This window comes from Garra rufa, chromosome 19 (genome assembly GCF_049309525.1).
Source record: "Garra rufa chromosome 19, GarRuf1.0, whole genome shotgun sequence".
Lineage (NCBI taxonomy): Eukaryota > Metazoa > Chordata > Actinopteri > Cypriniformes > Cyprinidae > Garra > Garra rufa.
In genome coordinates this window covers 42083741-42098042 of record NC_133379.1, presented here as the reverse complement: position 1 = coordinate 42098042, position 14302 = coordinate 42083741, and the positions used below count along the sequence as shown (strand labels likewise).

The 14302-nt window shown below is 39.0% G+C and overlaps 1 protein-coding gene across 1 annotated transcript; it reads left to right on the top strand.

Annotated features, from left to right (window-relative positions):
- Positions 1 to 7708: 7708 nt before the first annotated feature.
- klf4 (Kruppel like factor 4) lies at positions 7709 to 11497 on the top strand. Its single transcript, XM_073824510.1, has 5 exons — positions 7709 to 7998; positions 8139 to 8262; positions 8618 to 9407; positions 9478 to 9642; positions 10505 to 11497. Exons 1-5 carry the CDS (start codon positions 7994 to 7996, stop codon positions 10678 to 10680), a joined length of 1260 nt encoding a protein of 419 aa, XP_073680611.1. The 5' UTR covers positions 7709 to 7993; the 3' UTR covers positions 10681 to 11497.
- Positions 11498 to 14302: the final 2805 nt, after the last annotated feature.

Below are 14302 nucleotides of genomic sequence, written 5' to 3'. Positions count from 1 at the left end.
TTTGCACAGCATAAAAGGTTTAATGAAGCTAAATGTCACAGACTCTTGGCTGAAAATCAAACTCGAACTAAACTCAGTTTCATATAAAAACAAGTTTGAAAGAATTCTAATTAAGAATAAAAATAGCCATTTCATGGTGGAATTTTTTCATGTATTTTAAATGTACTGGAGTGTGAGATAATTTCCTGGTGTCCAGTCACTGTGGTATCGGATTTTGCATGCTTAAAACCTAGTGTGACTTCTTGAAAATGTCTAAAATACACAAGCTGCTCATTTCAAACATATAAAAACATCCAAGACACTACATCAAAACAACATGGCAGAAATATGAAATGACAGATTGAGAGAAAAAGCAGTACATAAAAATGTGACAAACTTCTTAGTCACATCATGAACATTGGAAAGTTTGAAACACCCTTAAAATACAGCGTCTTCAGCTGGCAAACCATCATCATCCAACATAAACAGCAGTTTACCAAGCATTACATCACTTAAGTGCAAATCACAGACGGTGTGTGGACGCAACGATCTACATCGACGTCAGATTCTGTCGGGGTAGAGTTGGGGGAATCCCAGCGTCTAGAAGACGGGGAGAGGTTTACATTAAGAGCTTACGTCTCAAATTCATTTCCAGAGACCCAGCGGTCCCTCAATTCCCTGAAAGTTGCACTCGTTCGCACATTGTTTCATCACTTTGCTTCTCAGCCATCTGGAGCGAATCCAGAATCTGCCTGCGCTCAGCCATTAGACCCTAATCAAGCAGACCCTCCTAATACACTGCTAAAAATGCTTTTCTTACTTTGATTTCTTCTCTTGTTTCCAGCCAAAATATGTAAACATTCTTAAATCAAGAAGGATTTTCTAGACAAGTAAAAATTCTTTTCTGGTTTTCAGAAAAAATACGTCAAAATTTAGTGAGTTTTTGCTTAAAACAAGGAAAATAATCTGCCAATGGGGTAATAAAACAAGATTATTTTTCTTACCCCATTGGCAGATTATTTTGCTTGTTTCAGGCAAAAATTCACTTAATTTTAATTCCTTTTTTTTAAAAACAAGACAATATTTTTGACTCATCTAGAAAATCCTTCTTGATTTAAGAATGTTTAGATATTTTGGCTGGAAACAAGATAAAACATCTAAGAAAAGCATTTTTTGCAGTGTATACGCTCGCACAGAAATGAGCAATCGTGTTCACTGCAGAAAATGCTTTAGTTTTTACTTAGATGTTATATCTTGTTTCCAGTTAATATTTAAAAAAAATTCTTAAAACAAGAAGGATTTTCTAAACAAGTAATAATTATTTTCTTGTTTCCAGTAAAAAAAAAGTCAAAATTAAGTGCATTTTTGCTTGAAACAAGCAAAATAATTTGTCAATGGGGTATGAAAAATAATATTGTTTTCAGTCTGAAATAAGATTATTTTTTTGAACCCATTGGCAGATTATTTAGCTTGTTCTAAGCAAAAACTCACTTGTTTAGAAAATCCTTCATGATTTAAGAATGTTTAGATATTTTGGCTGGAAACAAGTAAAAAAAAAAGTAAAAGCAGCATTTTTTGCAGTGTTGTTTTCTGTTGAGAAATATTCTCCCTTCAAACTTTGAGAAAAATTGGATTTTAAAAAAGTTTTAGTTTTATGTCATGCAAGACAACTATGAGGTCTACTGAAATGTCAGCTGCAGTTAAACTTCGCGCCGTCCGGGACCCCAGCGACAGGAAACTAGGCCCCGCTCTCACCCAAAACCACAGAAATGTTACGTTCACAAAGCAAACTTCTTTCCATCTCTCCGATTCACATTCCCTCGCTCTGCCCTGGTCAGCCGGCAGACTCAGACCAAAGCCATGACGTCTGCTCATGAGTAAGTGTAATGTTTGCTAAAAGCAGAGAAGGAGCAATTTGGAGACTCTTGGGACACGGTGGTCTCTCTGTGTCTGTGCAAAAAAAAAAGAAACCAAAATAACCTAAATGTTGTTTCGGCCCACACAAAGGGGGATTTGTTTAACATATAGGCCTAAAATTGACTAAAATAAATCTCCCCTATGACTGCTCATCAAGAAGAGCTGTAACCTCCAACATCTGCCGTTACAGGAAACTAAGAGGCCCAAAAACCTCCAAAAACCTTTATAAGCATTTTACTCAAGAAGTATTATTTGAAAATACACCTTTTCAGGTCTCAAGAGACTTAACTAGTTCTCAGACTTAATCTACAATCTTAAAAATAAAGGTGCTTCACGATGCCATCTTAAACATCTGAAGAACCTTTCTGTCTCACAAAAGGTTCTTTGTGGTGAAAGAGGGTTCTTTAAAGAACCTTTGACTGAATGGTTCTTTGTGGAACCAAAAAAGGTTCTTCTATGGCATCGCTGTGAAGAACCTTTCAAAGCACCTTTACTTTTTAAGAGTGTAGTTGTTTGATAAACTTGCCATTGTAGACAATGTTGGGGGAAATGCATTACAAGTAGCGCAAGTTCTTAATCAGATCACTTTTTCAAAGTTTTCAAGATACTTTTTCAAATAAGTAACTCAACTATCTTTGTTTTCCCATTTATTCACTGTCACCTCGCCCGTCTTCGTGATGAGAAAAATTGTTAGTAAGGTGGAGAGACACTTCCTTCAGGCTGAGGTGTGAAAGGAGTTGCCAAAAATATAATCTTCGGGTTTTTTTGTTATTAAAAATAAACAAGCAAGCCCAGCTCAGGTGACAAAAAGTAACATAAAAGTAACAATGCATTGCTTTCCATAAAAAGTAACACAAATAGTTACTTTTCATGGAGTAATGCAATATTGTAACACATTACTTTTAAAAGTAACTTTCTTGTTGACTCTTCTTTTGTAAGTCAGTTTGGATCATGGTTGCCAGGTTTTCACAACAAAACCCACCCAATTGCAACTCAAAAATAGCCCAATCGCGTTTCGAGGTGGGCCCACATTAAAAATAAATGCGTTCTGGGGGATAACATAAATTTTTTTGTCAGGGTTCCCCTGGTAAATTGGCATTTCAGAGGCTAAATATGATGTTATTGATTCAACCCGTGGACAAAAACAACCGAACTGGCAACACTGGTTTGGATAAAAGAGTCTGCTAAATACTTACATGTACATGTAAACATAACAGTCTCAGATTTCTACTGAAATTACTGTAATAAAAAATATGCAAATTAAATCATTCATGAAATCATTTTATCTTTACCCTAGACAAATTTTATGATTAAATGGAGAGCAACTTGTTCATATGACACATGATCCACTGCATTTGTTTATGTGTGAATATTACTGTTCTCAAAGAACTAAAACACAAACACTTTGTAAACAAGACTTTGACAGAATAGAACAGTATATACAGCAAGGGAAACTGTATTTAAATCTAAAGATAAAATATCATACAAATGCTGTCACTGGTAAAGGTACACCTTTTTACCTTATTTGGCCCAAAAGTAGCTTAAACGTTATTAAAAATACATAAGCAAGCCCAGCTCAGAAGACAAAAAGTAACGCAAAAGTAACAATGCATTGCTTTCCATAAAAAGTAACACAATTAGTCACTTTTCATGGAGCGATGCAATATTGTAACGCATTACTTATTATAAGTAACTTTCTCTAACACTGATGGTATATTGTTGACTCCTCTTTTGTTAGTCAGTTTGGATCAGGGTTGTCAGGTTTTCACAACAAAACAGTACAAAACAGATAAGTATATACAGCAAAGGAAACTGTATTTAAATCTAAAGCTAAAATATCATACAAATGCTGTCACTGGTAAAGGTACACCTTTTTACCTTATTTAGCCCAAAAGTAGCTTAAACGTACATGTAAGTCATTTTTAAAAGGGTACCACCTGAGTGACAGCTTTGTACCTTTTTCCTGGTACGAGCAGAAAGCGCCGTCCAGCTATATGTCACACACACTCTCTCCAAGTGCTCAGGCTTATGGATGGTGTGTGAATGCGTGGTGCAGTTCTGCTTTCCCAGCTTTTTAGAGGTTTCTAATCCTGGAGAAGCCCAGTGACATCACCCCGGTCCAAAGTCTGCCCATATGCCCCCGCACACGCTCACACGCACTTCCTCTCTTGCCCTCCAGCTCCGAGTATCTGACTGCGTCGCACCCTAGCCTGCTGAAGGGGTTAAATCTACTCGCAGAGACCTGGGCGGCGAGCCTGGATCTCCCCCGCTCTCTCTCCCTCTGTCGTATTTCTGTGACTGGGCCACCGCGTCACGTGACCAGGAAGCGTGGCTCCTGTCCATTTCCCCTGCTGGCTGAAGGGGAACATTGTTACAGAGTGGGCGGCGCTGGGCCGCTCTTACACACCGGGTTAAAAATAACCAGCATATTTAAGGCCGAGGAGGAATCCCTTCAAACTCAGAGGCGGCGCAGACTGCCTCGCGACAGGAGCTCGCGCCCGCTCCTTCCTAATTCTTTTCCCTCTTTATTTGGCACGGCGGACGGGTTGATGCAACTGCCGGTCCTACCCGTCCAAACTCTGCGTAAACACATAGAGGAATCTGTATCAGCGCGTTTACAAAGAACATGCCGTTTTAGCCCACCCTTCCTATTGTAAAGCTCAGAACGGGCAGAAATTCTCAAGAAAAAAAGCATCTTTTCTGAAATAAAAACTGCTCTATACATACACATACACATACACACAAAGTCCACTGTGTTTTCCTGTCAGGCCCAAGCACTTCTGGAAACTTGTTTAATGGCCTTGATTTCTAGTTCTGTTTCTCCTTAAACATTGTTTATCTTGGCGGCTTTCTTTTAATCTACCATTAAATTGCCGCACCATTCCCAAACCTCTAAGAATTCATCCGTTTACGTCTCGGTCTGTACAGTTCAACGGCTTCTGTGGCATTACACCTGACCTTCGGCTGTGAAGATATTTATATTCCCAAATCTTAAACTGAATGCTTCCACAGAGACGCTTTAACAATCTCTTTAACAATGCCTAGTAAGCGTTGAACAAAATCTATGTTCAGAAATAGATATGGAAGCATGACTGTACAGAATGAAAACAAAAGCTGATGTGGAGCTGACGCATGATGAATGAAGTTTAAACGTTTGAGGAAATAGTTCCTAAAGAGTTCCTAAAAGGATCCAGAGCAATGCTAAAAAGTGCAACTGTTCATTCATGGATGATGATTTAACCCACTTGATGCTGATGGCAGTGTCCTGGAAATACTCTTTACACTCCACCATATGCAAATCTACCAAAAGCGTCAAAAGATCACATGTTTATTTAAATACCTTATTTGCATTCTGATTCCTGGATATAGAGAGTCTGTCAAGATTTTCCCACAGATACAGAGCAGAAAGACAGTCAATCATCAGTCATCACAACAGAAGTTGATGATGAATACACCTCTCTGATGAGTTTTGGCCCTGAAACGTTCCAAAATATCTGTGGAAAGTGTAACCCTTGCATAAAAAGGTGTAAAAGTCCTAATACTAAAACAATCTAATTTCTATTTGCATTTTTACAGAGCGCTTTGAGATGCAATTTCATCACCGTCTGAAAATGCAACATATTGCGTAGAGCGAAATCACCTTTGAAACCTTTGCAAGGAAGGGTAAATAAACAACGCGACATCAACACATTGCATCCGACGGCACTAGATTAAACTCACACCTGTTAAACACCTCACCTGTGAGCTTGAAGTTTCTCTAGGCCAAGGTTGTTTTCTGTCACAAAAACAAAGAAGATCAGACTGGCTAATCAAGATTTAATTTAACCACAATCCTGAACATTACATTCAAAACAATCTGAACGCACTGCACGATCAAGGGTAATAAAACAGTAGCAAATTTATTACAGTTGACTTATGTATCCTAGTTACATTAATCAGGAGAAATAATATGGGAGCGAGTTTGAGCGTGAGAATGCGTGTGTGCGTGCATCTGTGTGTTAAAGGGGCTACATTCAGTGTATTCTGTGGCTAGATGACGGCCTGCTGTTGACAGAGCCAAACGAACAAGATCCTGATGTAACAGGATGGTCTCAGAGCGTGTGTTTGCTCACCATACAAAGACGATTGTAGACACTGCAGAGGCAAATCCTCGGATACAGAAACGAGTTTACGCAGAAGGCGCCTCTCAAAACAGAGTACTAGCCTAATGGCTCATCACAACACACAAATTTGGACTAGATATTTACATTCAAGCAAAATGATATTGGATGTTTCTTGGTTTAAAATGTAGGGCCTTGAACTTGAATCAAACTTTTAGTTAGTGGAATAACGGAAACACAACTCTTTATGCAATGAAATGACAGAATGGCATTGGATCTATTCCTAGTGGCTGTTTTACAAAAGTTAGATATGGAAGCTAATTACAACTACAACAGTAATTGTGACTTATCTGACAACTCTGACTGAGTTTATGTCTCAATCGCATGAAAAAGGCAAGAATTGTCAGATAAGAAGTTGCAATGACCTTAGTTTTTTTTATTCTGTGGCGGAAACAAAAATACAATTGCGGGATTTTAGCTGAAAATTTTGAGAAAACAGCCCAACTTGGGATTCTGAGAAGAATTTTGTGTTATATCTGACATTTCTGACTTTTTCTTAGAATTGCAAGAAATTCAGAGGAAATTCAGTCTTAATACAGAGGTAAAAAGTGGCAATTATCTTATTATATGTGACCATGGACAACAAAGCCAGTCTTAAGTAGCACCGGTATATTTGTAGCAATAGCCAAAAAATATATTATATGGGTCAAAATTATCCATGTTTCTTTTATGCCAAAAATCATTGGGATATTAAAGATTGTGTTCCATGAAGAAATTTTGTAAATTTCCTACTGTAAATATATCAAAACTTAATTTTTCATTAGCTTGGACAACTTTAAAGACAATTCTCTCAGTGTTTAGATTTTTTTTTGCACCCTCCGATTCCATATTTTCAAATAGTTGCATCTCAGCCAATTATTGTCCTAACAAATCATACATTATAGGAAAGCTTATTTATTCAAAAATTCATAAATTGACCCTTACAACTAGTTTTGTAGTCCAGGCCTGTTACTAACTCTTCTCAGAATGCATTTCTGTGACTATTTATCATATAAAACTACCAAACCTAGAATGCAGTTATTAAAATAACTCAAAAAACAACACAGAAGTGCGAATGCTGACATACATACAATGCAGCTCCTAGACTGCAGTAATCAGCAGAAGATTTAACTCATGATCAGGTGATGAACACTGCATGAATGAATGAGAGGCAAGGCTTTTCATCACAAAGAAATCCTACACATTTCTGGCTGCCATTGTGCTGTGCCTTAGAGTATAAAAAATGATTAGCGTTAATTACAGACACGCCTCAGTATCATGAGTGTGGGAGCAGTTTGCGGTGTGTGAACACGGTGTTCGAACTCCTCACGCACTCACGCACACACGCCAGGAACAGGTGTCACGCAATATCACCGGCGGACCACCACCAGCATCGCCGCTGCTACTTTGTGTGTGATAAAGAAGAAAAAACAAAGCATATCGTGACTTTTCACCCATGCATTTTCTTACTTGAGTCTGTTGATCCCGGTTGCTAACACGCACATGTTTGTGTGGATACAAAATACCGGCCCGCTGCCAGATTTTTTTCCCTCCTCCCTCCTTGATGACGTCACGCCCTGTTTTTTTTTTTCTGCGGTTGCCGTGCAACGAGAGGCGTGTCCGGGGTTTAAGAACTAGGCAAGGAAAGCCCTGCGTGCATCTGACGAATCACTCCAGTCCAGACACCGGAGAGCTCGCGCGTCCCGAATGGCACCAGCAGCGGCAGCGGCGGCGGCGGCGGCAGTGAGAGGGAGATAGGGAATCCCCGAGTGTCGCCGGTTCATAAACGATGCTGGTTTTAATCAGCATGGCACTGGGACGCGTTTGATGCGCTCTTTGAACCGGACTGTCAGAGAGCTGCGAAGCGCACGCACCATTACAGACTACAGTAATAATAAAGAAAAAATCATCAAGGATTTCATTTTTGACTGGACTGCGACTGGAAGTGTTTTCCACTCATGAGGTGCGTTTCGCACTTGGAGATTTCCATCACTTTTTTTTTTCTTTTTCTTCTTTTGCTTTGATGTGTCATGTTTGGAAGCGCTAGTTTTCCACCAGCGTGACTAGGATTATTCTATTTTTTTTGCGCTTTTTCAATTGCAGGCAGCCACCGAGTGAGTTTGATAGCATGGCACTGAGCGGCACGCTTTTGCCCTCTATTTCCACCTTTGCGAGCGACGCAGATGTGAAGCACAAGGCCATGACAGGAGCTGGAACTGCCAGTCTAGTGAGTATCAAACAGGTGACGGTCAGCGGTCCGTTAATTCCGCCGCTGGTCAGATTATGTCATCGGCTCATAGTTATTCCTCTAGCAGCGCTGCCGCGGCAGGGGCGTGCACCGTTCCGATGGGGCGAGCCGTTCACTATTAAACATCTAACCTTCTTTAGCTTCGGTGTGGATTCCCTTTCAGGCACCATAGCTGGAATTGGAAACATAGAAACAATGCTGCATGAAAGGGTGTTTTAATAATTCATATCATCAGAGGCCAAGTTGTATTTAGAACTAGAAGTTTTTAATGTCTTTGAGAGACTTACCTTGTCTTGTTCCTTCTTTCCGCATGTCTCTTTGCCTTCGGAATAAGAGATGGAATGACGAGATGTCTCATCTGAAACGCCAATGCATGTCTACAGGTGGGACCTGCGCTGATCAGGACGTCCCCTTAGTGATGACCAAGAGGGAGCCAGAAGAGTTGGATCTGTTGGACTATGATTTTATTTTGTCAAACACCATGCTGCAACAGCAGCAGCAACAACAACAACAACAACAGCAACAACAGCAGGAGGCCTCAATGGCCAGCACTTCCAGAACTCATCCGGCTTCCCCTACATCCTACACCTATCAGATGCCCTCTCCTCAGGGCCAAGAGTCCAGCATGTTGTACAACATCCCAGACATCAGCGACGTTTCTCCTTCGGGAGGCTTTGTCGCCGAACTGATGAGGCCGGAGCTGGATCCCGCGTATCTCCAGCCCACGAGCCTTCATGGTAAATTCGTGGTGAAGACTACCATGGACATGACCGGTTACAGCCAAGGACTCAGCGTTAGCAAAATGTCAGACTCTTCCTCGATGCCGTTTACGTGTCCCGAGATAAAGCAGGAACATCCTAGCACCTGCACCATCAGCCGACCAATGGAGCTCCATCTGGGGGTAACCTCGCGCCCAGGAGTGGGCCAAAGGCCGCTGATGAACCCTCACGGCTTTGCCGCGGGGCGAGGCACCATGGGGCCCGGTCGCTCTTCCACTTCCTCTTTATCTCCGGATGAGCATCCTCAGGCGCAGGTTCTGGGGGCTCCTCCGTTGTCCCTAGCCCAGGGATATCACCCCTCGCCGAGTTACTCCGGCTTCCCGCAGGCTCCCGCCCAGTACCAAGGTCAGTCCCAACTCAAACTCTTCATTTATATTGTACCCCACTCTAGGCTTAACTCTCGTTTCTCTCCCAGAGCTGATTTCTCCCGCCGAGTGTTTGCCCGAAGAGTCCAAACCCAAGCGGGGACGGCGCTCCTGGCCGAGGAAGCGGATAGCGACGCACACGTGCGACTACGCGGGTTGCGGTAAAACGTACACCAAGAGTTCCCATCTCAAAGCCCACCACAGGACTCACACAGGTTAGTGTCATGTGCTTTAATAACAGCCTCCATGTTAACACGCCCTAACAAACACACGCTGCAACTGCCAAGCGCATTGTCTGCGAGCGAGTAGAGACGTACACCACCGTTCAAATGTTTGGGGTCAGTACATTTTTATTGTTTCTTGTTTAGCTTTTTTTAAAGAAATTAATACTTTTATTCACCAAGGATGTATTAAGTTAATAATTAAAAGTTAATAATAGTTAAACTTGTTATTCATGAAAGAATCGTGAAAAAAAAAAAATCACAAGTTCCAAAAAACATTTGGCAGCTCAACTGTTGATATTATCCAACATTGATCATTCTATTAATAAATCAGCATATTAGAATGATTTCTGAAGGATCATGTGACACTGAAGACTGGAGTAACAGCTGATGTTGAGGATGAAAAATTCAGCTTTTCATCACAGGTATAAATTCTATTTTAAAGTATGTTAAAATAAAAAACGTTATTTTATTTTGTAAAAACATTTTGCAATATTACCATTTTTCCTGCATTTTTAATCAATTAAATGCAGCCTTGATGAGCAGAAGAGACTTCTTTAAAGACTATTACAAGAGCCCAAACTCTTGAACAGTAGTGTATATATCTGGAGAGAGTACAGTTGGCAGGTGTTTTGATCTGCTATTCAGACAGCAGGTTGATACTGATCCCTGCTGAAATAAAACCACAAGCCTGTCCGACTTCCCCTTCTATTGAAGCGACGCAGGGACGAGCTGCGTGTGAATTGTTGTCTCCCTCTTTTTAACGGCTTTCTCTAACGTGACCAAAGTGTGCTCGATTGTTCTCGTTAGCACCTCGGGGTGAATCGCTAACTGTTGCGTGTGTCTGTGTGTTCAGGAGAAAAGCCGTATCACTGTGACTGGGAGGGATGTGGCTGGAAGTTCGCCCGTTCGGACGAGCTCACGAGGCACTACAGGAAGCACACGGGCCATCGGCCGTTTCAGTGCCAGAAGTGCGACCGAGCCTTTTCCCGGTCCGACCACCTGGCGCTGCACATGAAACGCCACCTATAACCCAGACTGGAACAAGTGAAGATCCTTGTGGACTAGTGAACCACGTGTTGCCTTTGAACAAGAGTCAACGAAACCAGAGCTCCATGACAAGCTGTGTTGTCCGCAGCATCAGGGTTGGGACTGTTCGTGTTTCTTTTGTTTGCTTTTCCCTTTTCGTCGTCGTCTTCCAACATGCTGGTGATTCGAGAGGCCCCGTCCGTTTCCTGCACACTGGGACAATACTGGAACGTGCGTCTACTTACCGACAAAACTTGGAGATGCCAAGTGCCAAACGCAAGACTGGAAATATATTTGAATATCAGGGATAAATGGAAACATTATATGTATTACAGAGGCCTTTAATTGACCTACATTCCATCAGTCGATCCTCAAACACTGATCCTTATCTGATCTTATGGATTGTTGTTTTTTTTTTTGTATCGCTCTCTCTCTCTAAAGCCATTAATTTCAGGTACAGAATAATTTATACGTGTGTTACATGATGGTGCTGAGTATAGCCAGGTGTATTCAGTAAGGTACCAAAGATAAAAGTGGATTTTAATTGAAGTCTGTGAGTCTTCGGGGCGAACGCATGACCTCTCCTTGGTGATGGCAATCTAAACTGCACTGTGGTTGCAAGGTGCAATAATTTTGATATGTAAAACACTCATATTTTTATATAAGAAACAAAAAAATAACTCTGAACAAAGTCTTTTGTTTATAGTCAGATTCATGTAATATAATCTTAAGTTTTGTACATTTGTAAATACGTTTTTCAGCAAGGTTTTTGTATTTTATGTATGAATGCAATCCAATAATAAACAGAAAAAAACAACAATGCGTGAATAACGTCTGATTTCATCGATTGTTCCATCGGCCTGCGTGTTTTACAAACATGTCTGAACGTTTGCACAGATTAGGCTGCATTCAGACCCGATCAGGTTTTTCTGCCAGTCTTAAGTTGCTAATTGCCATCCGTTTAGCAGCAGGTGTGATTAAAGACCGTTCATTTTCTTATTCATCCCTCCACAGAATTAGTTTCAGTCTGATTTTAACTTTCGCTACATGCATTAAGCGACCTGCCTTAATATTTGTCATTATGCATCAGCGTTTAAACATAATACTGCTCAATTATAAAAGGTGATTCACCGGTATATCATGGTATTAGATTTTGGACATGCTTTCCCACACTATAAGCACTGATTTTTATTAAAGGAAGCGGCAATTATGATCTCTTCATTTCGATATTTGACTCAAGTTTTTAATTCAATGGGAATATGACGGAGCACCTCCAGATCTATTCGTGATTAAGACATTTTTGAGTTTACTCAAAAGTACTCAAAACTATAGAATTAACTTATTTGAAGTAATTTACGTACACATGTGACCCTGGACCACAAAACCCTTCATAAGGGTCAGTTTTTAATTAATATATTGAAAAATACATGTTTTACCATTTTTAATAACCATTTAATAAACAAGCTTTCCATTGATGAATGTTTTTTAGGATATGACAATAATTACCCGAGATACAACTATTTGAAAATCAGGAATCTAAATATTGAGAAAAATCGCCGTTAAAGTTGTCCAAATGAAGTTCTTAGCAATGCATATTACCAATCAAAAATTAAGTTTGTATATATTTACGGTAGGAAATGTACAAAATAGGTTCATGGAACAAGATCTTTACTTCATATCCTGATTTTTGGCAGAAAAAATTATAGTTTTGACCCATACAATGTATATTTTTATATATATATTTTTTTTTAAATTTATGGTAGGAAATGTACAAAATATCTTCTTGAAACATGATCTTAATATCCTAATGATTTTTGGCATAAAAGAAAAATTGATCATTTGAACTCATACAATGCATTTTTGGCATCATATATAGCTACAAATATACACATGCTACAGGGTCACATATTATACATTTATATCATTTACAGCTGCCTCACACCATACCAACACAAATTAGATGATATTCCTTTTTCAAAAACATTCTGAAGTTACTTATTTTTAGCTAAACAAACAGACTGAACCCTACTATCTTTCTGCAACACATAGAAGTTTGTGAAAGCGCAGTGGATATAATTCAAAATAATCTTAATTTTCATGCTTTCGAATTTTAAAACACAAGCCAAACGTTCTTGTTAACAGTCTCCAACGTGTTTTATGACTTAATTAGAGCCACTCTTTATCCTACTTTTCACATTAACATGTTGGAAGAAAGTAATAAAGTATAGCTTTATGATTTGATTAACCATAGCCAGCTTTAGTTTATGAGCACATGTGTGCACAGGTATAAAACACTTATATTAACAAAATATGTTAACATTTACAACAAATAATGTTTTAATTATTTGAACCACATTCTTTTATACTTTAGCTAGCTTTGTATATTTTGTTGTGAATGCCGACAGGTAAATGTTATATTGTTTTATACAATGAATAAATTCATATTTAGTGTAGGTCTATTACAAGTCGTGGTCAACAGCGCCCACTGGAGGACACAACTGGTAATTGTGGAAACACACGCCAATGTAAAATCAGGAGACACAGGTGTTCAAAAGCCTGATTCTCCAAGACATTTTGTCCAACAGAGGCTTAAATAATCTAATAATCATAATGGAAAACAAATTGTAAAATGTACCATTTTAAAAAAAGATAGGACATCTTACCAAAGCACACCTGCAAATAGACTTAAGGGGAGCCACTTCATGCACCTGTTGTTTGAAATTTTGGGCTTTTTGGTTTTTTAGTTAAAGTGTTTTTTAGACTGATGGACAAGAAACATCCAAAAAATACTGTTAAGTGTTTCTTTTATAGCACTTTATCTATTTGTGTCAATAGATTTCAATTGCAATGCAATTCTAATGGCCATTTACTCAATGAGCTTTTTCTCCTACACCGAGCCATAACTCTCCACTTCAGCAGCACTTACACACACCACACTTTAAGTTTGTATTCCTGTCTATATCCTGAAGGTTTTTACAGAGGGATTTGTTCATATATAATTTGCTTGATTTTATACATTTTATTCCTTAAAAATGGTAAAAACATAGTTTTTCCTGTCTGTTCTAAGTTTTTTGGGAATTATGTTGTGACGAAATGAGAGACCACATATTCCCTCTGTAAAAACTTTCGACTCTAATATGTAAAAAAAAAATTTAACTAGAATTTTGAAACTGACTTCATCCAGCGTTTAGATTTTTGTACTAGAACTGTATGCAAATTAGCGCATTTTTCATTAATGCGTTAAATCAAACATTTTAGAAAACCTGTAATACAAAAAAATATTTGCAATTATCAAAGTAATCAATCAACTGGCTAAGGTGAAAACTATTAGTTAATTTTTTTTTACCCTATTCACCTGCAGTGTCTCCTTTAAAAAGGCTGTCTAATAAGAAATTAAGAATATAAATTTTAAAGAGGATTTTTATTTCAAACACTTGTGAGATAAATGTTTTGTATACAGTTAATGTTGGGAGAAAACAAGAACTAGAGATCTAAATAACCGAATATTTCTTTAAAACAATCTGAATCCAGTTACTAGCCCGCTAGCGTTTTTCTAGTTAATCAGTAGCTCTTGGCGTATTTATACGTTTATAACATTTCGATTAAATTTAATATTGTGACTTAC